Here is a 26,975-nt window from a genome sequence, read left to right as displayed (position 1 = left end):
TAATGAGCACTGAAAACTGGTCCAAAGTTCATTTCAGTGATGAAAACAACTTTAACTTATTTGGTTTAGAAGGGAAACATTATGTTTGGCATTGATCTGGGGAACGACTCCACCTAAGGGGGGAAGTTCTCTGCAACTGGAGTTAGGTCCTTGATATGGTTACATGGCAAGGTGCTAAGGTGTATCAAAATGTCCTTCAGCAACACGCCAGTCCATCCCTGTATCACTCAATCAGCCATTCTTATGTAACACGATGCCCTTTGCCACACTGCAAAATAGGCAAAACAATCCCTTAAAGATGAGAACATCAAAAAGTGATGAAATGGTCAGGCCAGAGTCCTGAACCCTATCCAGTCTCGGGAAGGTAACTGGCCACAAAGTAACATTTGCCGAATTGCGGAAGAAACTGGAAGAATAGAACAAAATCAAACCAGACCTGTGCAAGATATTTGTTACGTCCTATGGGTGTAGATGTGCCGAGGTTTTTGAGAGCAACGACCTCTACACTTCCTGCTAAATTTTGCAGTTGTAATGGTCAGAAAGACAAAATTCATTTGTAGGATTCTTCTGCAAAAATTGTAACAGTTCTCTAAATTCTTTGAATTTGTTTATAACTTATTTTGAGATGTGGGATAATTTTCACTGATCAAATATGATTAAAATACATCTCTCCTATTCATGCTGAGATAACTTTGAATTAGCAGTGACTTTATTAATTATGAAAATGTTACTCATTCTCTAATTTTGATCGCTAGTGTATGTGCGTGTGTGTGGGGGGTTCTGGTTTCTCAGTCAAACTCAAGTAATCATTCTGAAAGAACAAGCAGAGAAAGAGCCAGGGTCACATTTTAGAAATGCAAATCAGACTTTATTTTGGTTAAAGGGGAATGTTTGTGCAATATACTTCATTTCTCAAGAAATAAAAGGAAAATCATGGGAATTAATGATGTAAGAATGCTCGCCCACAGGACACCTCTGAAGCCCGATAAAGACTGATTTCTCATCAAAATGGTATATCTCGGCATTTGCTCGTTCTTGCCAACTATCAGTACGTCAGTGGTTGTACTGTAAAAGCAGATTGCACACTGTAGAATTAAGAATGATAGGAAATGAGTCTCTGACAATTGCTTTTCAATTTTCTCTTTCAAGTTTTCAGTCAAAGTGCCACAAAATTTTTCAGACATTGAAATGACAGTGCACTTAGAAAAATGCAATTGCACATTTGAGAAGTGACAAAAAGACCTAAGAGAAACTGCCGAAGCAAACGGCCAATAAGCACTAACAGGAAAGCCACAGACCATATCCAAGTTTGAAGATAAAAGGCCCATTGACTTCATCACCTTATTCAACATATTAGGTGCTCATATCCTCAACAAATATTTATTGGTTTTTCTTAAAATGTTTAATTCTAATGTTACTTCAAAATAATGGAGGGGGGGCTGGGTGGCAGTGCTCTCTTTTACAGATTCAGTTTAGAATTTCAGTATATAGGATCCATTCACAATTTCCATCCAAATCTAGTGAAAAACAAATTTAGCTTTCACGTCTAATATATTTTACAGTCAATTTAGTTCCTTTCCAAAACATTATACAAAAACAGCAATAGTAATATATTATTTTAATAATCACTCATAAATGAAGCTGCAACTCACACTCCAAGCATATTTTACCCGTAACACACTAGAAACTGTTCAAACAGCATCAGTAGTCAAGTAGTTTGGCCCAAGAGGATGCACACGCCATTGCTGTGTGTGTGTTAGAGGGCACATATATACATGTATGTCTGCATGTGCACACACATGCACAGGAAGGAAAAAAATACAAGATTTCTATATTCAGTCAAGAGGAGGCACTTCACATTTATAAAAAGTGGCAAGCCTAACAAAAGCTCCCCGCCCTTGGACTGTACCACAACTGAAACTAGCAGAGGACGGATAGAATAACATGCTTGAAAGCTTATGATTTGAGCAAATTTACCGGTTTGTCTTATGTAAAATAATAATGATAATAATAATAATAATAATAATAATAATAATAATAACAGTACTAAGCCAAGAAGCAAGTTAAACTGACAGAACACACCTTGAGACAGCACATCTAACTGTACTGGTGTGCCCTCCAGTATTGGTATATGTATAATGGTTATATAAATCATACACCTATGGGTATTTAAAAGCCAGTGCCTAATTGTCCTGAAGATATAAATTAGACATGCTATTTCCCCAAGCAACATCTGGTTAAGGTAAGGCTAACTCTGACTGAGCATGGCTTGACTGCCACAGTTAGCAGTGTTGAAATGACGATCGCATGATGTTTCACATGAGGAGCGGAAAACCTGTGCGGCTAAACTGATAGGATTCCAGAATTTCGCTGCCACTCTCACCATTTACGCCTAGTATAAATCAGCCCTAGAGACGACATAAAAAAAAACCCTGAATCCTCTCATTTCTGAAAATTAAAAGCACAATGTTTAACTAACCAGAGTAGAAAAAAGTAAGGTTGATTTGAAACATCAAACAAAATGTTACAGCCCAGTCCTACTCATACCTACCATACCATATGTAGCTAAACATACTAATGCTTTGACAGTTCCATTTAACACTGGAAATTAATAAAACATACGACTCAGTCTGCAAACATGATCATTGTAATCATTTGTCATGCTTGTCCAAAATGTAAATACTTAAGGCATTGTATAGGTCTACAGGGAGGGAGGCCATAGCCACACATAAGAGCCACTCAAACTCAAACCAACAGGCAATAATCAGATCGAACAAGAATTTTTATTGGTACACTTGCAAGTGATCAATTGTCGTTTCATAAAGTCCTTCATTTCTATTTTTTCCAACTATCTTCTAGCTAAAGGAATGTTAGATAAAATACAAATTAAAATCCATCTCATTACTTTTTCCACCTAATTTCACTATAATCTTATGTTTCTTTAATTCAGCTTCATTAACCAAAGGGCATTAGGTGCTGCCTTCTGAGTATTAAAAGAAGAAAAAAATCAACACACCAAAAGTGCCACTTGAACTTCATCCTCAGGCACCTAAAAGTCAGAGTAAGCAGGACCATGAATTAATCCCAGCTGACCATCTCAAGGGGCTGTAGTTTTTGCTTCCCTTGGATCAGTTATAATACCTGACAGCAGCTTCAGTCGATTCACAAACCAGGTTTGGATATCAATCTGATTAGAACACAACAATCCTCACTGATAAGTAAAGAAAAACAACCCTCTCTGCTCCTGTAAATGAATCCTTAATTTTCCCCTTGGGGTTCATTACTCTAACAAGTCATTCTGCACAAACTATAAATTTAAACTTCACATGGAAAAAGGCGAGTGACTCAGAAAAGCTGCTCAAACCAAAGGAAGCGTGACATGACAGTTTGTGGACAGTGGTGACAAGCTGATGAGATCTTTCCTCTGACACAATGCTTGAGACTGCACAGGCAGCAAATTCTCAAGGCCTCTGAGGCCAAACAGATGACGGTGCAAAAAAAAAGAGAGCTAAGACATCTTAGTGCAACTGGGGGTATTTCTCAGTCATAATCACCAAATTTCCATTTGCAATAAGATGAAAAATTTAGGAATTATTCACCACCTTTTCAAGCCAGGAACTTAGCAAACAAAAGGCTTGTTTGGAACCACATAAAATGCCTCAGTTTACAACTGTGTGACTGACACTGATGCTGATATAGGCAGGTGCTACAAAGTGAAATTTAGCTTCTGTGATAGTCAGATGTTATGAATGTGCAAATACACATAATTTACCATTCTGAATGTGGCAAACAGCTCCTAACAGTGACCGAAATACTTTAAGTTTGAACAGAAGAAAATTCAGTTATTTAATGGTTTTACCCAAGTTAGGTCATCAGTTTAGCAGTTTGGAATATAAAATATAACTTGAGCAGCTGGTAGTATAAACAAAAATGATACATACAACAAAGGTCTGCCATGGGTTGAGCTTCTCGAAGCCTTCTTAACGCTACGTTGTTTGTAAGTTCAATGTTAAAAGACAGAACTTACAAATGACATAGCGTTAAGGGGGGTTCGGGAAACTCATTTACACAGATTTGGATAAACATGGTTTAACCGAAAATGTTCCGAATGGGGTATTTCCATTTTCACCTATCAAAACTATTACTGGAAATGTAGAAAACCATGTTTTTGCTTTAACTGTTAGCAAGAGGTAACCAAAGACATACAGACACTAATAGCTTACAGAGTTTAGAATATTTTTGCTTCTCCCCCACAATCTTGTGCTGACATTGTAAACAACTGATCAAGTCATTAATCAGATTTGATGTTTCACAACTATTTATCCTCAAGTACAACAGGCATTTCAATAAATTAAATAAAGAAAATAATTAACACAAAAATAGGATTTCAGCTGATATCCATTCTAAGGGAAAAATCTAAGACAATAAATGAGGGGAAAAATACAGAATAAAACATTTTGCAAACATGAATAAAATGTAACTATTGGTGGTCTGGGTGAGCACAGGTATATATTAAAGCAATAGTCAATTGATCACTTGCAAGTTAACAAACACTGAGATCGAATATAACCTTTAAGACCGCTATCAATTTAAGCTTTATTTTGCTTGCTTAATTTGTGAGACTTGAAGAGATGGGTTATTATAGAGACAAGGCTATAGTTTATCTGTACCCTGGATGCTGCATGTGAGCATTTCTGCTGTTGCTGAGCTCTGCGCCTCTGCTTATAGCAGACCTGTTCATCTTCCCCATTATATTTAAGCTATGCTCTTGGAAGCAGGGTGCTTGGAAATTCCTGCCCACATACTCCATAGTTTGCATTGTATTAGCATGGCCAGAACTGGCTTCAGCTCTGTGGCTTGCCACTAGGGGGCAGTCTACAGAAGCCTCTGACAGAGGAGCAAGGCCCCCATGGAAAGGTAAGGCCAGATCCTGAGAGCCCAAGCTATCACGATTTGGGGTTGGGAGAATACTATTCCACAACGGCTGAAAGTAATGTCCATTAGGGTAGGACATGGCCCCTGGCAAGCCATTGACAGGAGGTGACGTGGTGGGTTTGTCCCCAGGAGCTTTCAAATTGAAGGGCTGGCTCAGGCAAACATCTAAGGGGTAACCTGCAGCCTTAGCAGAAAAGGCAGGTGCCCCTGAGGCATCCTGTGATAGAGGCTTGCACGGGTGCCCGGATTCGGAGATGTGCAGGTACGCAACCTGCCGCTGGTTCCAGTGGTGATGTGGCTGTGCTTTGCCTTCACTGTGAAATATGGGCATGCGGTTCACGGTAGCCATGTCCAGTGTCGGGATGACATCCCCAGGCACGGTGCTGGTGGTAGCCTTTTCTGGGGGGTCTAGGATGCAGGGGACTGGGCATTGTGGCAATACTCGGGAGGTGGCACTAATGAGCAGGTTGCGGTTGATGGGGCTAGGGTTGGCTATCTGGCCCTCGCACATGGAGGTAGAGCTTATTCCTACCCGCGTCTGGCAGAACTGGTTAATCTGATGCACAACACTAGTCAGGTTGGCCGACCGGTTGTGATGCAGTCCTGCAACCATGGACAGCGGGATGGTAGAGGTAGACATGGTCACATTTGGCGGGGCTTCACCACCAGCTGCCTTCCTAGCCCCGTGTAGCCCTGACTGTGGTTGCTGCTGTAGATGTGGCAGCATCATGTTGGATAGTGGAGAATGCAAGCTTGGTGGGTGGGGGAGAGCTTGTACCGGGGGTAAGGCCTGGGGATCCTGCAGGTTTGGGGGCTGGACTAAACCTGGAAGGTGCCTCAATTCTTCTGGCACTGCTTGTTGTTGCTGAATGGTCTGGAGACAGTTGTGGCCCTGCTGCTTCTGCTGGGTCAATGCCTGTGGCTGGGGCAAGTTTTGCTGCTGGGGAGGGTGCTGGGGCCGTAAAGCGCCCTGCAGGTGTTGGACAGTCCGAGGAAGGTTTAAAGTGCTCTGAGAGATATAAGGTCCAGCGTGACAATTCATGGCAACCCCGGGAAACAGTCGGGCCTGACTCCTATCTGGCTCTTTGAGGAAGCCTTTTAGTGGAACCTTGACGACAGCAAGCAGGCCTGCCTTGGTACTGACCTGAGATGGATAGGGGCAGTAGCGTTGACTGGAAGTGTCAAGCCCGTTGACCGTACGCCGGACATGCTTCTTCTGGGGAACTTTTACACTATTGGGAAAGATCTTTATTGTCAAGGGACTGTTGGCGACTTTCTTAGCATAAGCATCCAACTCTGCTGGGGTTGGATACTGTGCAGATTTCATCTTCTGCGTAGTGTCCCCTGAAAGCGAGAGAGGAAAATATCAGATTAGTCCTATATATGGTAAGACATCACAAATCTGGAAGTCATAGTTATGAGATTACACACACATCAAATGGAACCACATATAATAACAGTAACACTGGTTGAACAAATTAACTTGTAGGTAATCATGTCATAATCAGATACCCCTTATCAAACTAACAGAAAAGAAATTAGTTATGGCCAAAATACCAGCAGAATGATTCTTCTTAGATTGGAACTGAACTGTACCTTAAGAGCACACCAAATTTTTCCAACCATGTGTATGTGTAGAGAGCTCTTTAAAAACAGTTTTTATGCTTAAGTAGCTGAATAAAGATGAGCTTATATTAGTAGTGAAACTGTGCGACTTGGTAAAGCAGACCGAAATTTTACATATTGATGCAGACTGCAATGGCACAGCAGAAAATTTAAAATAACTAGCTTTCTATTTTCACAAAATATGTAAATAAAACATTTGATTGATGGAAAATGCAAATGTGATCCATTTTAGGATGGAAGAGCACAATCCTAAAAAATATTCCTCAATAATAAAATGCAATCCTGACTTCATTTCTATAAATGAGAAAGATTGCTGAATCAACAATTCCTATCAATGATGTCTAATGTGCTCAAAGATTTTTTTAAGCTACAGCTTAGTGTAACCCACTATAGCACACACAGGCAATAATTTGAAGGGGGGAAAGGCAAACTCTGTAATGAATCAACACAAAGGCTAACAAGTTTACTGGGAAAGCATGTGGAAACTGGTGCAATGCCTTGCAAAAGTACAGGCCCATATATGATCCATCCATAATAGGATGTAAAGCATACATTATATATTAAACAGTATACTGTCACTTCGGGGTTCCATTCAAACAGACAGGTCATAAATCAAAATGGATGTACAGTACCAGCCAAACGTTTGGACACGCCAAGCAGCCTACAAAAGAGAGCGATAGTGTGTCACCTGACCTAAACACAGCAGAAATGGTTTCAGAGGAGTTTGACCAGAGTGTGAAGGTAAAATGGCCAATGGGTGCACAGCATATGTGGAACCTCCTTCAGGACAGCTGGAAAAGCATCGCAGGAGGCCACCTCATGAAAGTGGCACGTAGGAGAAGTAGGATCAACCAGACCTGGAGGAATTGAGGTTAAGGGCCTTGCTCAAGGGCCCAATGGTGGCATCACTCTACCGACCCAGGGATTTGAACCGGCAACCTTCTGAATCCTAACTCACTCCCCCTCCAAAAAAAAATAAATCAAAATTTATTTATTCATGTTTTTTAAAATACTTTTTTGGTCAGTGAATAATTCCTTATGTGTTTTTATAGTTATGATGTCTTTATTCTAAAATGTACAGAATAGTACAAATAAACCTTTCTGTGGTAGATCTGTCCACAATTTGAACTGGAACTGCAGGTCGGCTAATTGGACTGATTTTAGGTGTGAGATTGGAATGGTCGTGCTGCCATACAGTACATCGTTATCATACGTCATGCAGAGCGCACAAGGTAGCACAGCTATGCTGGGCATATGGCCACACAAAATATATCACATTCATTTACATAAGTTATGCAAACTTAGGTCATATGTGCGAGTTGCATAGGTTGTAAGTCAGGGACAGACTGTACTTGGCAATTTCACAACTCCTCATATCCATCCACTGATACAATTTAAACACTCCCCACATTTTTGAACTGTGGGAAGCCACCAGAGTACAAGGAGAGAGCTCCACACTCAGATCTGGGGGTCTCAGGCCTGCTGATATGAGACACAAATCCAAATGATGACTTTGCCGGAGAACTAAAAAGGGTTGAAAGAGATGCAATCTCCCTTCCTGATGATACACCAGATTAGCTCCCCACCTTAAAAAGGTATGACATCAATAATGTAAAACCAAATCCATTCTTTGCGTCTGACTCCTTTGCTTGATGAAAAGATGCTTTGGGAGGGGGGTTGGATGAAGTAATTTTAGATAATCTTTGTACTAAAACAAGTACACTCATCAACAATGTGTCAGACTGGGTCTCATTCAGTGTAAATCTGTACTCCGTGCCTACTGAACCAATGCAAGGCTGTCTAAAATCTATGATAATGTTAATCCATATTGCAGCAGTTGTAATCAATCCCCAGTAAATATTTCACACATGCTCTGGTCACGTCCAGCCCATGAGAATGACTGGAAAGAGATACTTAAAAGACATTAGCAGGACTCAGATCAAGCCTAGTGCTCTCATTGCTATATTTGGAGTCACTCACCCCATTTAACAGCTTACATTATTAGAAAAAAAAGTCACTGCTTTTGCCATCTTGCTTGCTAGACATCTGTACTTAAATGGGAATCTCCCATACCCCATTCCTATAAGCTTCGCATTAAAACATTCTAAATTATAATACACTATAGAAAATTTGATGCACAATGAAGGGTTCTTCTTATAGTTTTAGTAAGATGTGGGTTCCAATGCTCTCTTACATTAAGAAATACAGGTGTTTCACTACCAAACCTGAATAGTTTTGTCTTCCTTGTGTTACCCAGTGTATGTTTGGGAGCTAAAAGATATTGATTGTGAATGTATGGTGTCTTCTTGTTTATATCATTTTAACATTGTGGCTGACCCTGATATTTTTTCTTCCCTTCTGTGTATTTTTGTACAGATATACTGTATATGTCTATTACTGTGTGTTCTTGTGTTTTTTGCCCTTATACAGGCATTCTGTGTAATCAGTCTGTTCTGTTTTTGCTTGAAATACTAACGAAGAAATTGTTTAAAAAAAAAAATAATGCAATAAACAGCAGAAAATATGTGTAGGTGAAGTTTCACATCAATATGCAGAAGACAAATCGGGAATGTAAACAATTAAGACTCTGCATGTGAAGAATGCAGAAATGTTTCCTCATTTTCCTCATTGTTATGGCAGAGCCTTTAATACAGAATTGATTCAACAGAAAATTAGAAAAACAAGAATTTTAGGTATAGCCCATTATACACAGATCAGAACTGCCGTGAAACCTTTATATGGAAGGACAAGTACCTGCTGTTAAACAGAATAGAAGCTTCTACAGCCATTAGCCCTGCATTTGGTTGGAGTCTAAAAGAGTGACGATAATGCACCTCAAGAAGCAGATGTTTAGAAGTGGTTCAAAGAAGTGATAGTCATCAAAAAAATGGCCAGGTCAGACTTACCTGGTCTAGAACATAAGCAGCGCCAGTACTAGGTGACTGGGGCCTTCAGCAAAGTCAAACAACAGAAAATGGACAGATAGAAACATTCACAACCCATTTACACTCCTCTAAAACCAATTCTCAACCTTTCCAACCACAAAGCCCAGCTATTCATTTATCGTGTCTTCCATCCATTGCTCATAACTGCAGCAAATCTGACACCTATGGCAAGAATCACAGGTGAGTTGCACGCACAGAACGCACCCCACACCCCACACAAATCACATGTATCAGTATTATGGAACAAAACAGAAGTCAAACCAACAACCCTTAAAATGTGAGAACAGCTAAGAGCTAAGCTAATTAACAGTTAATTAAGAAGGGTTGTGTTTGGTTCTGCAGGGTAGGGTCCTGTGGCTGTGATCTGCTAAAATCCTGTAGTCTGCAGAGTGATGTCACTGTTGGGCCCTTAACTCCAGTTGCCCCAGGCCCTGGCTAACCCTGATTTCTCAGCTGTTCTTTAGATTCTGGCCTGCTAAACAAATGCCAACAAACATTAAATAATAGAAGCCGATTTACTGAGCAGACAAGTAAGTGCTGAACCAAATAAATCTAGCTGGGTAGCTGAAATATGTCACAAATTATTGCAGAAAATTGGGATGTGAAAATCAATTAATTTCTATGTACCTGTATTCACAGAAAAGTAAAATAAATTTATGTTAATTGAAACCAGTGCAATGGTAGCTTCCACTAAATATCAAGTCTGAAGGATGAACATTTGTAAAATAAACATATGGTTTGATCTTTTCCATTTTACTGATGAGCTCCCTTTGTGCATACATGAGTAATAAATCAAAGTGCACTGACCGTATACTTTTAATCAAAATGTAACAGACTACTTTCACAAAGCACTGTCCTTAAGCAAATAATTATTAGCAAAGCTGTTGGTTCCTTTAGGTACAGGTTGTGATGCATAATGAATTCCTATATAATTACCTTAAAATGCACAAAGTTGCATACTTAGTATTAGCTATACTGTGCCCAGCAATTAATTAGCTAAACATTCCAGTCCTGTGGTGAGCTTACTTGTTCACACCACTGCTTTGATGACTGGCTACATTTTAGATGGACTGGAATCAGGAAAATGAGCCATGCAAGATGTTTGTACACACTGACTCAGCACAGAGAGGATTGGGGGGGGGTGTCTAGTCAGCCACCGAATGGGCGGGTGGCTTTGCTGGCTGGGCAGGAGAAGCTCAGCCAGTAGATTGCTACCGTTTGCTTAATTGCTGGCAGGATTTATCAGTGATACAGTAGAGTGCAGAGTGGTGGGGGTGGTGAGAAGAGTTTTAGATCAACTACCAGTTCAGTCAGCCACAAAGAAAGACGCTGAGGATAGATCACCCATAATGGGAGCCAGCGCACTGGCATGAAGTGTTGGAAGCTCTGCTACAATTCTGAGAAACAGGGTGAAAGACTAACGAAGCAAAAGCTGCATAATTAACACAGCATGGGGACAGTGCATGGCTCAGTGGATTAGGACGCTGTGCCTGTCAGCAGAAGGTTGCCACTGGTCAGCGGAATGATTTTACCGTCGGGTGGCTGGGTCTCTGAGCAAGGCCCATAACCCCAGTTTCTCCAGGTACTGGCTGACCCTGCTTTCTCAACCGTATGTCACCTTGGAGAAAAGTCCCTGCTACATAAATGCAAACATGCATCTTACTTAAGCTTACAACCAATAGCACCATAAACAGATGATACAAAGACTGAGATCATAGCCTCACTATGACAAAAGGCATCAAATAGATTTTAAAAATCAAATGAACAGCTATTCAAAAATCAGACCTATTAGGAGTCACATAATCTAGCACTGCATGTAGTCTGAGTTACTGGGCTATCCAGCTAGAAAATTAAAAATCTCATTTCCCTTTTAAGCATTATCACCTTTTCTTTTTTATAAATTATTCCAGGTACATTTTTGTTCATTAGATTAATTTATATTGAAGATTTAAATCTTTATTTGTATATGGTATACGGGTTAAAATGCAAGGTATTTTCTTGTCATAGTAGCGCAAATGCACATAAAATAAGTACGCATTTGCGCCTTTACAATCGATTGTCGCACGTATCGTTCTTAAAGGTGAATGCGTACTTGCGTACCAGTTATGTGCACCCCTGATTAAAAGGCACCTAGAAAACTGCTTTACAATTTGTGTTACCTTGTATATGTATTCATATCTCAGAACCATTCAGTAAATAATAAAGACAAAGTCAATTCAATATTCAATTCAAGGTCATATTTTAAGTCAAGCAATTTTCCTCATGTCCTAATTACCTGAAAACATAATTATTTTAATTAAAAATGAAATGGGGAACAGAATTTGCCTTTACTGCAACCTTGACCTGGGACTCCTTTGAAAAGCCACATCTGCCATTACACTGCGGATGAATGAGTCCAAATGTCGAAAAGTAGCTTCCCAGACAAAAACCCAAATTCCAGCCTCTGTTATTGACCTCTTTGTGACGACGGATGTTTCCAGTTAAATTCCAAATGCCGCCCAGACTTGCTGAGATCTGCCTAGACATTACACCAGGCCTTCATAAAGAATGAAAGCCAATTCTTAGCTCATGATACAGCAACACATGAAGAGCAGTACTTCAGATTTAGCACAGCGAAGTGGCACCAGTCAAGGCCATTTCCCTTCTCTGCAATCCCAGCCATTAGCACAGCAAATAAGGCTGCTGCACACCTTCTCAGCATGGGGACCATTACAGATAGGGTATGTTGAGTTCCTGGGTTGAGAGCTGTGCCCTCGACATAAAAACAGGACACTGTGACTTTCCACTTAAAATATAGTTGACACTATAACAGCGTGAAATTAAAATACAACCGGTGCCAGCAGCACTGAATCAAAGTAAAATGAAGGGGAAGATACCAGCGGCGCTTCAGGATTTATTGGTGGACAAGGACTGAAGTACTGACAACAAATTTATAGTTATGCTTCCAATTTCTGAGGAAGTAGCACCAGTGATGTTGCTTACAGGGCTGCTTTTGTAACATATTCTTACCGGCCTTTTCTGGAACCAATGAGACACTTAGTACTAGGATAATGAGGGTCATTTTGCTGGGCAAATGCAGGAGCTTGCTACACCACGAAGGCAGTTCAAAGGACAGGGCAGAAAGGCGAGAACAGAACTTACATTTCTGAAGTCCAGTGTTCATCTGCGAGTGGGAAAGCAGCTGGAAGGGGAGGTCACCGGGGACTGGCAGACACACCAGCATTGCACGTGGCCTCCTAGTGCACCATGGATGTCTCAACCCGCGTCACACTGCAGACGACACAGAGCCCAGAGCCGTCAGGGACCAGCTCCTCCAGGGGGCCTAAAAAGGCAACTTTAGAATTGACAAATCATCAAAATTCATTTGTTTGCACATAACTAGGCATTTGCATCTTCATATTTGATTTTGTTGAAATTTCGCATGTGAATTACACATACCTTCCAGAGCTCAAATATTTTTTGTTGATTTTTTTTTTTTTTTTTTTTAAATTCCTTTTGAGATACAGTGCTTTTTCCACACCATGGGTAGGCAAAAATTATAATTCTGAGCATTTTCTAACAACCAGTACCTTTTTATTTTATTATTACGGCTACATCGCTCAACTATAGCTCAGTGGGAAGCTCAGAAAGACTGCTTTTTCATCACATGGAATTCAACTTATGCAAAAGTCGAAGTATCTTTTTTCAAGGTCAAAGTTCATCTTCTGGACTGCATTTTTTACTCCAATTGTGAAAGAACAGTGAAGGGCTTGGAGCAACAAGTCCATTTTTTAACAACAAAGTTTATTTTTTATAACGAACTTCCGTAGCATTTCGGTGCAACTTGTATACAAAACAGTAACCTGACAAGTTGCACTAAAAATGCTATTTTTATGCCTCAAGAAAAAGCATGCGGGGTGGGTTCTCCTTTGTATTGCAAGATGAAATTGAGGCATACCATTGGTCAAGTTTGTAGGGCGCATTAAACCTCTTTATACCACGGTTTTCATTTTGGTCCAGAGATGTCACGAGGGTGGTGATTATTTTCATGCAACCGCACAGTCTAGGTATGTTACAATCTCCCGATTCCCGCTGCGCCGCTCTTCCTCGCAGGTGTGTTTACGTCATCACGAGTTTGGTGGATGCGGGGAATAGGATAGCCGCGGAAAAAGTTGAACGGTGGGTTTATTTTTAAAGTACCAGGAGCACACGCTTATAGATGGCGTAGTTCACATTTTTCGTCACAACCTCGTTTTCGAATTTTTGTTTTTGACCGGTCAGAAGTGTTTCGTTTTCCCGTTGCAAAATTAACGATAAATTACTTCTCAAAGGCATCGCTTCAAAATCACTAGAGGTAAGTAGATTTTTAATAAAATCCTATAGATTTGATATATCATTTATTCAACCATGTCTGTGTGAAATTTCGTGACAATTCTTAGTGTCGAAGTCAATGGTTTTGCTTGCGAACGAAAGCATTCCCAACTGAGCGGTCACGGTAATGAGGTGCCCCAGATTTTATTCATGAGGTCACGTGACTGCTATACTGCAACCTGATTCATCAAGCGCGTTTGTTTACATTGTAGATGACCAAGTGTGTTTGTTACGAGAGATCTTTCACTGATATTTTATGCATTCCTGCAGGGCTTTTTCACTAAAACAATTTATAAAACAAATTGAGAATTTTTTTTGAAGATCACATAATTTATTCAATTTCTTTAAATTTCTCTTCAACTTAAGATCACAGCCTTTGTTTACTCAGTGTAAAATACATTAAGAACAAAATGACCACTTATTTCCAGCACTATAATTGCTATAACTTCCTTATTTCTCAAGATATTTCAATGATTTTGGTGTCATTCTGTTTGTTATCTAGTTCTCTATCAAAATACATACACAGTCTGTTTTATTAAGCATGTTAATATGGGGCTGGGCAATTAATAGAAAATTAATCAAAACCGACATCTAGTTGACGTAATCTTGCCCATGTTGGTTACTTCGTTTTTTTGGGGTTTTTTTTAATTCTGTTAATACTTAAAAAAAAAATCTGTAAATTATTTCCCCAGTGCGTGATCATGTAATGTCCCCTTAAAAAAAAACATACTACCACGTGTGCTGTCACGTGACTCCGCCCCATCCAGTCCGTAACATGGAAGCAACATGGAGGCGAACTCAAACATCGAGCCGACTGAGCAACTCGAGCAGCTTGTACCAAAGAAAAATGCCCTGTACGTTGTTTGGCCACATTGTGAATTTAGTGAAGATGACACCGAACAAAATCCTTTCAAATGTGAACACTTGGAAAAAAACAGTTTCAGCTACCAAAGGTACCACCAATTATTTTCAGCACTAGCAATATTTAAAACACAGTGGAAACTGCTTATAATGATCAAGGTTCAACCACTTAAAAGGATCAAAAATTTGGGACAGAATCATTCCAGTACAAATACTGTTTAAATAATTTGCTTATAGTATATGGAAAATTAAAATTATGGTAATTTTCTTTCTTTTTTTTTTTACACTTGCCTACTTTGCCTTGCGGTAGAGCTGGGTGATATGGCCTAAAAATAAAATCTCAGATTTTCCAATTTTCGATTTTAATCGATTTTCCCAATCCCCTACTCAAAATCAAACTATAGATGACAAATCAATGGTTCAAAACAAGTTCTAACTTTATTTTGTTTATTTATTTTTTTTACTTTAGCTTTAAGTGCAATCTGACAAGCCAAAAAAATATGCTTGTAAGTGAGATGGCAGATCACGCCATTGTAAACACTTTTAGAAACTTGTAAAAACTTTTAGCATGTTAATGAATCCCGGCTTTTCCACAGTATGTATGGGCACCATGTCTTTTGCAATATACATTGCGACAGCGTTTGTTATCGCCTTCCACCATGCCCCATTCTTATCATATGGCACACAGTTCAAAAACGTGTCAGGGACGGTTGCTTATTTAACTTTGGATGTTGTGCTGGTGCTGCGCGTATTTTCATTTTGCTGGGAGCTGCACTTCTCCCACTCCGCTGCGTGCCTCTGCTTTAGGTGCTAGAATAAATTTGTCGTGCTGCTTCCTTTGGTTGCAAGTTTTTAAACAGATTTTGCAACGAGGACTTGTTTGGTCTGAGTCCGACGGCGCAAAACCGAACCATTTAATTGCCATGTTTGTGAATCCGCTACAGTGTTTGGGTGCGCAGCACTAATTTACCCATGAAGAATGGTGCATCGCATTAGTTCTGCTTTTGGCGCTCATGTAAAATAAGTACAGTAATAAAATCGATTTTCATAAAAACACATCGTCCTGAACTGTAAATTCTAATTAATCGATAAAATTGATTTGATCGCCCACCTCTACCTTGCGGTAACCCATCTGGTTTTGGCTAGCTACCTCGGTTCTCGAACTTTATCCATTCTGGACTCAGGATCGAATCCTAAAAAGTTCGAGTTCTAATCGAATTTTTCCCATAAGAAATAATGGAAAACCAATTAATTGGTTCCCGGCCCCCCAAAAATTACACCTAAATATGTTTTTTTTTTTTTTAGCATTTAAAATGAACAGGATAAAACAAGAGCATTTTTTTCTTAATGGCTTCCAAAACGATCAAGATCTTATCCCAACATTACCCCTGTCCTGCCCCGATCGTCCGCTCCTTCCGTGTGCCACGCCCCCTCGTTAACCTCGTGTGGGATCCCCATGTGATCAGCTGTTTCTGGTTGTTGTCATTAGTCCTCTGTATTAATGGTGCGTTCGATTATTTCTCTCCAAGTCAGAACTCGGATGAAAACGTCACGAAAAACGTCACTTCCCGTCGGAAACACGCCTCTTTTATGACGTTGATGTCAGACAAGATTTTGTTGTCCGAGTTGCCCCTATGACGTAATTTCAACATGGCGGCTTACACACTCAACAGTAATTCTATTTTATAAATCTTTAAAAATGTTTATTTTGTTAAATGTAATAGTTATAAATGTAATTGCACGTGTTTGATTCAGAGAATACCATATCATGACCGTAAACAGTATCCAGGCATGCAATTTTTTACGAGACTTTTTAGTGTCTGTCTCGAAAAAAGAATATCGCTATGAATGTACTAAAATATTTTATACAGCTCTTAATGTGGTTTGACTAGTTCGTGTTTCTTGTTTGTTTCTCTCTCGGAAAAAATAAAATAAATTAAAAAAAATAATATAAAGCAACAACACACAGCAACGTGTTCATGGAGGCAGCCATGTCTGTTCTGAGATGTGGGTAGCTCGAACGGGAGATTGTCGGACGTGATGTCACTCAACTCGGAATTTCCGAGTTCCGAAAGAAAAACGAACGCACCACAAGTCCGCATTTCAGTTTGTTTCCCCAGCCCTGTCATAGGGTGTGTTCGACTTGCTTACAGCGCTGGCTTTAGATGCATTGCGACCTCTCACCCGGCTGCACAAACTGGAACCACCTCCGTGACAACACACCTTTGCCCTTATTAGCTGAAGAGTTTAGTTACACGCATGACGTTTGTATCCCAGGCATTTCCGATGCGTAATCTGCTATTTCTCCCGAATATCACGTAAAGCAGTGAGAACTGGTTTTCAGTTAATTCACCTGGTAAAATAAAGTTTAAATAAATGACATAAATGCTCTAATAGTAAACGTAAGTTAGTGGTTTATTTATTGTTAGTTACTGTAATGTTGCGCTGCTTTATTTGGTTAATCGTCCAGTCTGTGAAGAAGGCATTCAAGTAAGAATTGCATTGTAGTACGACTCATTTCCTGGTGCGTACAATTTATATTAGGTCAGTGTTCATGGTTCGACTTCTGATATTCAGATCGAGTTCTAAGTCAAACTGCTTTGTTTGACTTTCAAGAAATTCGAGTTCTAGTGAGTTCGAGAACCGAGGTACCACTGTAATTTTCTTTCAATAACAAATGTAGACTCATCAAATCTTATGATAAACTGCCAAAAACGAGCCAATGAGATGCAGTAGCAAAACTACAATAATCTATATGTTATGTACAGTACTGTATTATAGCGTAATTGAATTATACACAGTTCAGTAATTTAATTTGTGCAGTACTGTAATTTGAAAAGCGTTCGAAACAGTTGTACTGTATTTTTAAATCGTCAAAAAGTTAAGTACGATGCTGTCGGCTTTATTAAGTTATATTCATGTAATAAATGTACAAATGTCGATTAGAGTGTAATCTGCTTGAGACAAAGAAAAAGAGAATTGATTATAATGATCACCCGCTTATAGTGATCAATTTCACCAAAACAGACATGATCACTATAAATGGTTTATTTTGTTTGCAAGAAATGCAAATTGTTTTCTACCTTTTTAGGGAACTTGCTTTTTACATTAAAACATAAATGAAAACGTCTTATGAAAAAGTTCACATTTCAAGCGATTTTTGCTTTGATTTCAATTGTTCAAGATATTCAATGAATAACCATAAATGGTTCATGTGTTTGTCTCTTGCAATTTTTAAAACAAAAATAATCATCCATTAATCATAATCGAGGTAAAATGTTCAATTAATTGTGATACTGATTTGAGGTCATATCGTCCAGCCCAATGTTAATATAAAAACCTCATACATAAGCAGTCATGCATATCACCATAATTTTCCTTGGTTTTTAAAACAAATGTGCTAATGACGGTTTCCATAGTAACTTACCAAATTTGCTGCTTCCAGTGAGTTTCCTGACCAGATCGTCACATCGCACATCGCAACATTGTTAAATGCTAACTGAAATTAATTTCTTCTGAAAAATAAATAGCCTATTATAATTTTTTTGTTTGTTTGTTAGTCGTGGCATAAGTAGGATAAACCACTTTGATTTATGCAGTTATGCAAAAATAATTAGCTCCAACTTACACCAAGCTGTCGTTGATTATTTTCATATAACCACACACCTCGCCGTGGTTCATCCCATACTTATTGCCTACTACCTAAGAGAAGGGGAGATCCAAACCCAAAACCCTGTTTCATTAGTGACCCTTGATCAAACCACCACCATTTTGTGCTATTCAGCAAATCCTCATTGATAAACTGAAGCTGGATTATTCCCGGTTTACCAAAATAGTTTATTTTTCAAATGCCTCAGCAGCACAATATAAAAACAGGATAAACTTCAGAAATTTAAATCACCATGAACAGGACTTTAGGATAAAAGCAGAGTGCCATTTTTTGTGACTCCTTACAGAATGTGCACGTGACGGGAGGTTCAGTGAAAAGTTTCGTCAGGATGGCTAACCACAGCAACATCTAAGTTACAGATCATTACTTGACTGAATGTAATTCTGAATACTCAAACAAATGCACACTGACTAAGCCAAATGGGCTCCATGAGGGGGTCCTTTAATATGCGTGGAACACCTGCCTTTGATACAGTAAAAAACTGGGTGTAGATTTACACTATATGGTCAAAAGGATGCGGTCACCCCAATTAATCAGAGGAATTTCCAATTTAATCCACACTCACTGCTGACACAGATGTACAGATAAGCACATAGTTATGCAAACTCCTGCAACAATCATTATCAGCAGAATGGGTGGCTGTTGTACAGGAGAGTTTAGTGACTTTCTACTTGGCGTCATCATAGAACGCCATATTTTCAACAAGTGAGTTTGCCACATTTCTGCCCTGTCAGTGCTGCCCTGGTCAACTACAAAGTTACATCATTATGAAGGATAAAACATGTGGAAACAAGTTCAATTGCGAGTTTGCCCCACAAGGTCACAGAAAGGGGCCTATTCACTCAACCTGAATGGCAGAAAATACAGCAATGTTGCTACACCTAATAGAAAGCTTAGCCAAAAAAATAGAGGCTATTAAAGCAACAATGAACTGACCAACTTCATAGTTATACCTTTGGTGTCATAATGATATGCTGGACAAGCTTATGTCCGCATACTTATAGCCAAATAGTTGTTTTTGTTCTTGTTAATCAATCTGCAAACTTTCAGTGCAAAGTGTAGTCTGCCTAGATAGATTCATCATCATTAGTAAGCTAGATAATGTTGATTTTCAATGAGGGTGAAGTCTGCTTGGCCTGCATGACGCTTTTAATCAGAACAAAGCTATGGAACATCCAGGTTTGATGGACTGGTCGTGCCATTTGGAATATGTGCTGGAGTCTTTCCTGTCATTCATTTTTCTCAGAAGAGCACAAGTAACAGGTCAATGTTTCATACCAGTAGTATTCATACATGTGTATTTCATATGCACATCACTATTTTTTAAAACCAAATGCAATAAGGAATGCAGTTGGCAAGATGAACTTTGACTTTGCAAAAAGACACAAAAGTTTAATTTAATAATTACAATGAAAAAATACTTTTCTGAGCTTTCTACCAAACTATACCTGAGTCATATAGCTATAATAATCAAAAGCTACAGGTAATAAGAAAACATTGAAATATTTTTGTCTACCCACAGTGTAGAAAAGGTACTATATCTCAAAGGGAATTTGAAACAATTATTGAGCTCTGAATGGTGTCTGTAATCCATCTCATCAAAATAAAAAATGCAAAACCTTTTTTGAAAATTTGTTGAATAAAAATGGAATGACCTTGCTAATTTTCTTGTTAGTCCTTGGAGAAAAATAACTTTAATGGCATTATAAATGAACATAATCAATATTTTTTGAATAACCCATTTTCCATTTCAAAGCTATATTTTTTCATCATTGATTCCTAATGAAAATGAATTACATCAAATATACCACAGAATGTCAAGATGGCAATTAGTAATTTCATGTAATTATGCAAGATTAGGTTCCAATAGAGCTTATTGCATCAAAAGCAGTCTTTACATTTCATCATGCAGAATAATTCTACAAATAATGCATAATACTAAAAACATATAAAGATTTAAATATAGTAATGCGTTAAGAATCCAAGAAAATATATTTCATTACTAATGACCCACAGTACCTTAAAAAAGGACACATTTAATGCTTACTTTAAGTTGCTTAAGCTGGTTCATTGCTTAATATACTACAACCAATATTCAAGCTATGAAAGCTGTGAAAAATGTAACCATTTCCTTAGCTAGTATTTTAGCTCGCATTGGTTATCTTCTAAAAGAACAGTGTGTCCCAAAAACACTGAAACAGGCATTTCTTGCACCAGAGGCAAAATAACTGCCATCTTGAAAGGGAACTGTAAAATGGGGTCAGGATTTCAATCACATTCTGAAACCCACAAATGACGCTGCTTAGCACTGCAATTCCCTTGCCAAACCCACATAACCCTTCATATTAGCATGAGGCAGGCTGTTGGCAAGGCCATACTTGATCCAAGAGCTTTCATGATACCATGTCTAAGATTAATGCTAAATAACAGCTACATATTTCCATCCAAATGAGTCAATATACACATCATATAGGTTTCTTTCCAGTGATAGTGAAACTAGAGTCCTTACTATCTGCCAGAAACTTGAATTCATCTGCTTGAATATCATAAAATGTATAAACCCATATTAAGTAACAAAATTAAGATTTCTCAGCAGTACTAAAAAGCACAATACCATCCAGAATGACCTTCAGCTATGGACACTTTAGGTACACATTATATTCACATATAATAATACACAAGGATCCACAGAAAGATAAATACGCAAACATGAGGCCATCTAATCAAAGCTAGGGGACGTAACTTATGGATCTATACCACGAAAACCAATCACACTTGGAGCAAGTGTCAGCTACTTGCAGTGCAACTATAGAATGTGGAAAATAAGCATAAATATTCCACTTCCAACAGCCGCATCATCACCAACAGACCTGCCTTTCCAATTGCCTCAACTATACCTGAATGGGTAAAATTTTGCTTTCTAGAAATGCCTACCCTTGTCAAGCTAGCTTTCTGTTCAATAGAAATGAGCAAGCATGTTTAAAAATCCTATTCCAATTGCACTCAGCACAATATCTTTACGAGCAACACATCCTCACTCTGGTTTAGGAGTACAGCTGTCCCAAATACTCGATAACCTGCTGGATACCGGCACTCCAGAATCAGGGTTGCTTACCCCTGATCTATGGCTAACCTCGTATTATTGGTTGAGTCTGTTAGACCTGAATGTCTTCTTTTAAGATGTAATAGCATTGCAGACATGCTGCTGTGATATTTAAGATAGATAGGCCATAGATAAGATTCCATTTGGCCTCTGAGTAGCCTGGCCAGTCATTGTCATCTTTTGACAAACCTTTTTTTTTTTTAAATAAAAAAAATTAAAAAAAACTTTGTGATTGTAGAATGTCAAAATAATCAATGCTAAAACAAAGGACAGCCACGCTGCTTAGCCACATCACATTACATAATATGGTACATAATACCCAATAATACCCATATATATTTTTTGTGAACGTATTGTGTGTTTTGAGTACATCAGTTCATACTGTGATATTTGAAGTTTTTCAGATATTAAGGAGTTGAAAATTAACTATAGCCAAGTAGAACTTATCTATAAGTTGTCAAATAAGTTTGTGGTGTTGCCAGGAGTTGTGTGCAACTTAAGTGAAGTGGAGTGGCTAAACTGACCGTATGTGTGACTGATGTGCACCCTGCAGTGGTTGGCTGGTTCCTGCCTGGCGCCAGCTACGGTGCATTTATTATACATAAATGATTACTCGATTACTTGTCAAATTAAATCAGTAGATTAATCAATATAAGATTAATCAATAATGACAGCTATACTTTAGTGCAGGAAACAGGGAGCCATTCCTGTGTCACATGTTGAACTCACCAGCTTTATTGGCTAACAAAATAAACACACACACACTGAGGGGGTCATGTCCCTTTTGTGAGGTTATCGGTCCCTGAATGAGCAAAGCATCTATAGAAGCCTATAACAGCCACCAACCACCCATCAACCCAAGGTTGGTGTGCATACATATTTAATTTCTTAACCTCATTCCTAAACGATAACTACATACCAGGGAAACCTTATATTTTTATAAAAGAATGAACAAAAACAGTTAATAGAAGGGGAAACCAGAGAAATCAGTCTGCTCCATTGACCAAAAAGTAGCCGAAGCCAATTTTCATCATTATGTGCATCAATCTTTAAAAGCTGCAGAATCCTCAATAGAAAATATCTTAAAACTCTAAGATATCGTGGTTCATCTTTTCATTGAGAATCTTTCATTAACAGCCTCAAAATGGAATGCAGGGACTTTTACTGTAAGATCACACAAATGAGCATTTTAAAATATAAACAATCGTTAGAATATCCAAAATTCAGGTGCAAAAGGCCCAAGTGGCTGGGAATGACGGAGATGGTTAACACCTCTCACAAAGAGGGAAGGAAAGGTCATGAACTTCAAAAACAAGTGAGGATCCTCTAACAAATTACCTGCTGAGCACTTCTATTCTTTATAGGTAGAGGACTTTGATGCCATTTGCGAATGTGGGATTAGGAAGACAGAAATAACAGGGACGTGCAAAATTCTCTAGAAACTATTTCAAAAGTTTGATAAAGCCACTAGGTTCAATACATAGAGATTATCTGAATATTTGAAGCTAACTGATGAACTACATAGCTTAATTCTGCACGTATAGAAATCTAGATTTCAAAACACAAAGCCACATACAAATAACATTACTTCCTAAAAACAATACATCCTTCCGACTTCCATCGATGCAAGTTGTCAGACTTACTTTCCAATCTAGGTCTCTGGAGTCAGTCTGAATTATAGCAAAGGATTGGAATACTTCTGTTTAAGATATTGCGTGGAGTTGTCATGATTCAGTTTCACAGTTTTTCATGAACCTTTGCATTGATTTATTAAATTTATTGCAGTACTATTATATACTGGCAGATATTGAATGTTAAACATTTTTTCAAAATTTGCTTCTTTAATCATTTTCAATAATTGTTTATGTAGCCTGTGCTACATGCGCTGCAATGCAAAAAATTCAGTCTAGTGCCTACCTCTATAATGTTACAAATGTGCCATTCTGTTTTATCACATTTGCTGTTTTAAGAACAGAAATGTGCACTTTATGTATGCAAAATGAAATGCATAGTTTATACAATTGGCAGTTGAAGAGAGCAACATCTTTATTAAGATACTGACTCATCAATGTCATCATTAGTAGTTAAATACTGGTAATGCCCATTAATTAAATTTGGGCTGTTTTAAATTTTAGTAGTTCCATTATTTCGATATTGTTAACAATAAGGATACAATGGTACTATCATGATGAATAGTGTTGCCTAGAATCCTGAAGCTGGTATCATGAGGAGTATTGTATGAAAGACTAGCTGGAAGTAACCAGCCCTACTAAACATACTTCAACAGGCAAATAATTTAGTTGGCAAGACATCTCAGAAATCAAATCACTGTGCTACAGAAGATAATTTAAGGCAGGGGTCTCCAACTCCGGTCCTGGAGAGCTACCGTCCAGTAGGTTTTCTATCCTACTCGGCTTCTGATGAGCCACACCTGTTCTCAGGTAAATACCAGGAACAGGTGTGGCTCATCAGAAGCCAAGTGGGACAGAAAACCTACTGGATAGTAGCTCTCCAGGACCGGAGTTGGAGACCCCTGATTTAAGGTGTTTTGAAAGGTCAACTACCAAGTGATAAAGACTGTAAAATTATGAAAATAGTAAAAGGTTTCCCTTGCATTGGAAACATTTCTCAAACTAGGGATGAGCTCAAAAAAATCCTCATAAAAAAAACTTTCCATTAAAAACCATTATGAGATAGATCTTAAATAAAAGAGACTTGTGGTGTGTCATTCCAGTCTTTAGGATTATATCCCTGTTAGCTAGTAACCTACTACAGTTTAGTTAGCAAGTCAGAACAAAGCAGCAACTCTTTCAAGACAAATTATTTTGCATGATGAATCAGATGGAGAAGCCTGAAGACAATGGCACATTAAAATGAGAAGGAGTACCAATTAAAAGGAACATGCATAACAGTTTCAGCTGCCACTGAAGTGGGCCATACATGAATACAATAATAGTTATATGCAAGTATACATATCCATCACCTAAATAATAATTACTTCCAAAATCCGGTAATATGATCATTTTACCAGGCACACAAATACATTATTGATTCTGCCTTTCTATGGTCGTGGTGGTGGTGGTGTGTGTGTGGGGGGGATAACCCCATTACAAAATACGTTTCTTTCAAATCAATTCAATACATAATGTTGCCGATCCACCCCAGCATATACTTCATGAATATGACAGTCGAGTAAAACATGTTGTCATCAGGGCTACCTTTTTATATGTGTATGAATGACAACGGTGATAATTACAATATATTACAATATATTAGCGCGGATCCTATCCTTCTCACGCATACCCACGCGGATATTACACACAGGTACATTCATTCATATACAGACACACGCATTGATTACACAGATATACGTATTATATTGCTGTAGTAACATGTAGCGATATCTTCATTTTGAATGCTGTAATCCAACAGGCACAATATAGCTTAGTATTTTCCATTACCAGTTCTACACCGTATAATCAATCCGACTGAAAAAACAAAAGTAGACGACCTCGTGAGTTGCATGCCCTGTGAGCAACAACGGGTGCACATCTTACCCTGGCCTTCTTTCTAAGGGAAATTTTTAGATGAGGGGCTTACGACCCTGTATCAGCTGAACCGTTGGCTAGGCACATAGTTTTCAATTTCCAGGACAACAGTAATTCACTCCTCAAAAGGACGTCCATCCTGCAAAATTGGATGCATCCTGCTCTAGACTAGCTGAAGCCCATCCTCTCCAACGTGAAAACTCAGCCCACAATTGTTTCGGTTCAATCCGGAAGTCCAACTCAGGGCTATGGAGATTGGATAATAACCAAATAAAAAATTCACACCGGCATCTTCCAGCCAATCGGAAAAGCGATCAGAGTTAAAGAGGCACTAAGATCAAGGGCCGGATATAAAACACCCCGACATCCCTTTGTTACGGTCCTGACCCACATCAATGGAAAATATATTTTAGGATTCTTGTGAAATTAAATACAAAGGGTAACCAAACATTAATAAGTTCCTCTTGGGGCAGCAAATATATAGAGTGAATTCTGGCACCTCAGGGTTGTGTTTATAATATTGCATGATGTTTCATTATCCGTAATAGCTGGATGTCTAATAATAACCGCACACGAACTAAGTCGTTCGATCAAATCAGGGAACTGGGTTACATCAACCGTTACTAAAATTACTTGCACTTAAAGATATATTAAACACCATTTACGTGATGATCTGAATTTTACAAGGGGAGATGTGGTTATGTATCTCCAACCATTCATGGCATGCTTCGCAATGACCCCCAAAAGACTTACTCCACGTTTTACTTTGTATTGGTTTAATTCTTAATGTTAAAGGGCGTAAAATAAAAAGCGCTACTTCAGTCAATTATAAACCAACTGGTTTATTTCTGTACCGCTAAATGGGTCAGTGAATTTCAATTACGTTCACGAATTATCAGTTTAAGTTTATACAACAATAATTTTTTTCAGTATAGTAATCGCAGCTGTATTTCGGCGGAGGGGTGAATATTCAATTTGTTAGTAGGCCAGAAAATAAAGTCCCATTTTATTATGGGCGACGAGGAAGAAAAATCGTAAAATTGTACTCGATTTAAAAAAGTAACATCGGGTCTTAGCATGTTTGTTTTCCACAATAATCAAGCGAATGACAACACTGCAGGCAATCTATTTTCTGCGGTCTGATCATTTATTGTGACGTCACAAAGCAAACATCCGACGAGATTAAGATAACTAGCTAGCTGTAAACTACAACATCTAACGATTAACTTTGTAAATTAGTTACAAATATTCACTAGTACTGACATCTGACAAAATCAACTGAATTCATTCCTTATTCCATTCAAGTCATTTCTTAGATTATGTCCATGTCGATATGCAGCTTTGAACACGTAGGATGTGACCACAATGCTGAACAACCGTTTATCTTTCATACAATGTCTACTAATATAAAAACTTCAGCTAAGGAAATGTGACTTGCCTAGCCAGCTATTTCAAAATTTAAGGCGCTGCAAGTGTTTTGCAGACAATTATATTTTCAGTTGAGTTAGTCACATAGTTACCTCTTAGATAGCTGGAAGTAACACATCAGGTCCGAGATCAGCGTGCTTGCTACAACTGTTGATCCTGGTAATTTCACTTCCATTAGCTAGCTAACATTTATAACCATATTCAGTTTATTATTATATATTATTAACGATACTAAACGCAAATCGTTCAGTTTGCCTGCTAAATTTGAGCTAACGTTGCCCATAGGACTTCTTTGTTGCCGCTAAGACTATACTTTTTAGGGCAGTGATTTAAAAATCAACATTATAAATCGCTTCAAGAGCGCTCATACTCACTCTCCACGAAGTCGAGCATTAGGCATTGTTTGAAACAACGTTATGCTTTACTATTTTACAACCAGTGTCTGCAGCACTGGACCAAATCACTGCTGCTTTCTGCGGCAGGAACTTCTGACGCATGCGCAATAAGGC

At 38.5% G+C, this 26,975-nt stretch overlaps 1 protein-coding gene across 8 annotated transcripts; it reads right to left on the bottom strand.

Annotated features, from left to right (window-relative positions):
• Positions 1–846: 846 nt before the first annotated feature.
• On the bottom strand, positions 847–26,975 carry LOC111859698 (protein FAM222B-like). 8 transcript variants are annotated; one of them, XM_072701452.1, is made up of 4 exons: positions 26,841–26,975; positions 26,559–26,622; positions 12,648–12,840; positions 847–6,279 (listed from the first exon to the last, which is right to left on the bottom strand). In XM_072701452.1, the coding sequence occupies exons 3-4, from the start codon at positions 12,727–12,729 to the stop codon at positions 4,661–4,663; spliced, it is 1,701 nt and encodes a 566-aa protein (XP_072557553.1). In that variant the 5' UTR covers positions 12,730–12,840; positions 26,559–26,622; positions 26,841–26,975; the 3' UTR covers positions 847–4,660. The 8 variants fall into 8 exon arrangements, with proteins under 8 accessions (XP_072557553.1, XP_023698417.1, XP_023698413.1 ...); XM_023842649.2 differs by having other exon boundaries at positions 12,648–12,776; XM_023842645.2 differs by lacking the exon at positions 26,559–26,622.

This window comes from Paramormyrops kingsleyae, chromosome 17 (assembly GCF_048594095.1).
Source record: "Paramormyrops kingsleyae isolate MSU_618 chromosome 17, PKINGS_0.4, whole genome shotgun sequence".
Taxonomy (NCBI): domain Eukaryota; kingdom Metazoa; phylum Chordata; class Actinopteri; order Osteoglossiformes; family Mormyridae; genus Paramormyrops; species Paramormyrops kingsleyae.
Note: the sequence above shows the minus strand (reverse complement) of the source record. Positions and strands in the feature narration are given on the sequence as shown.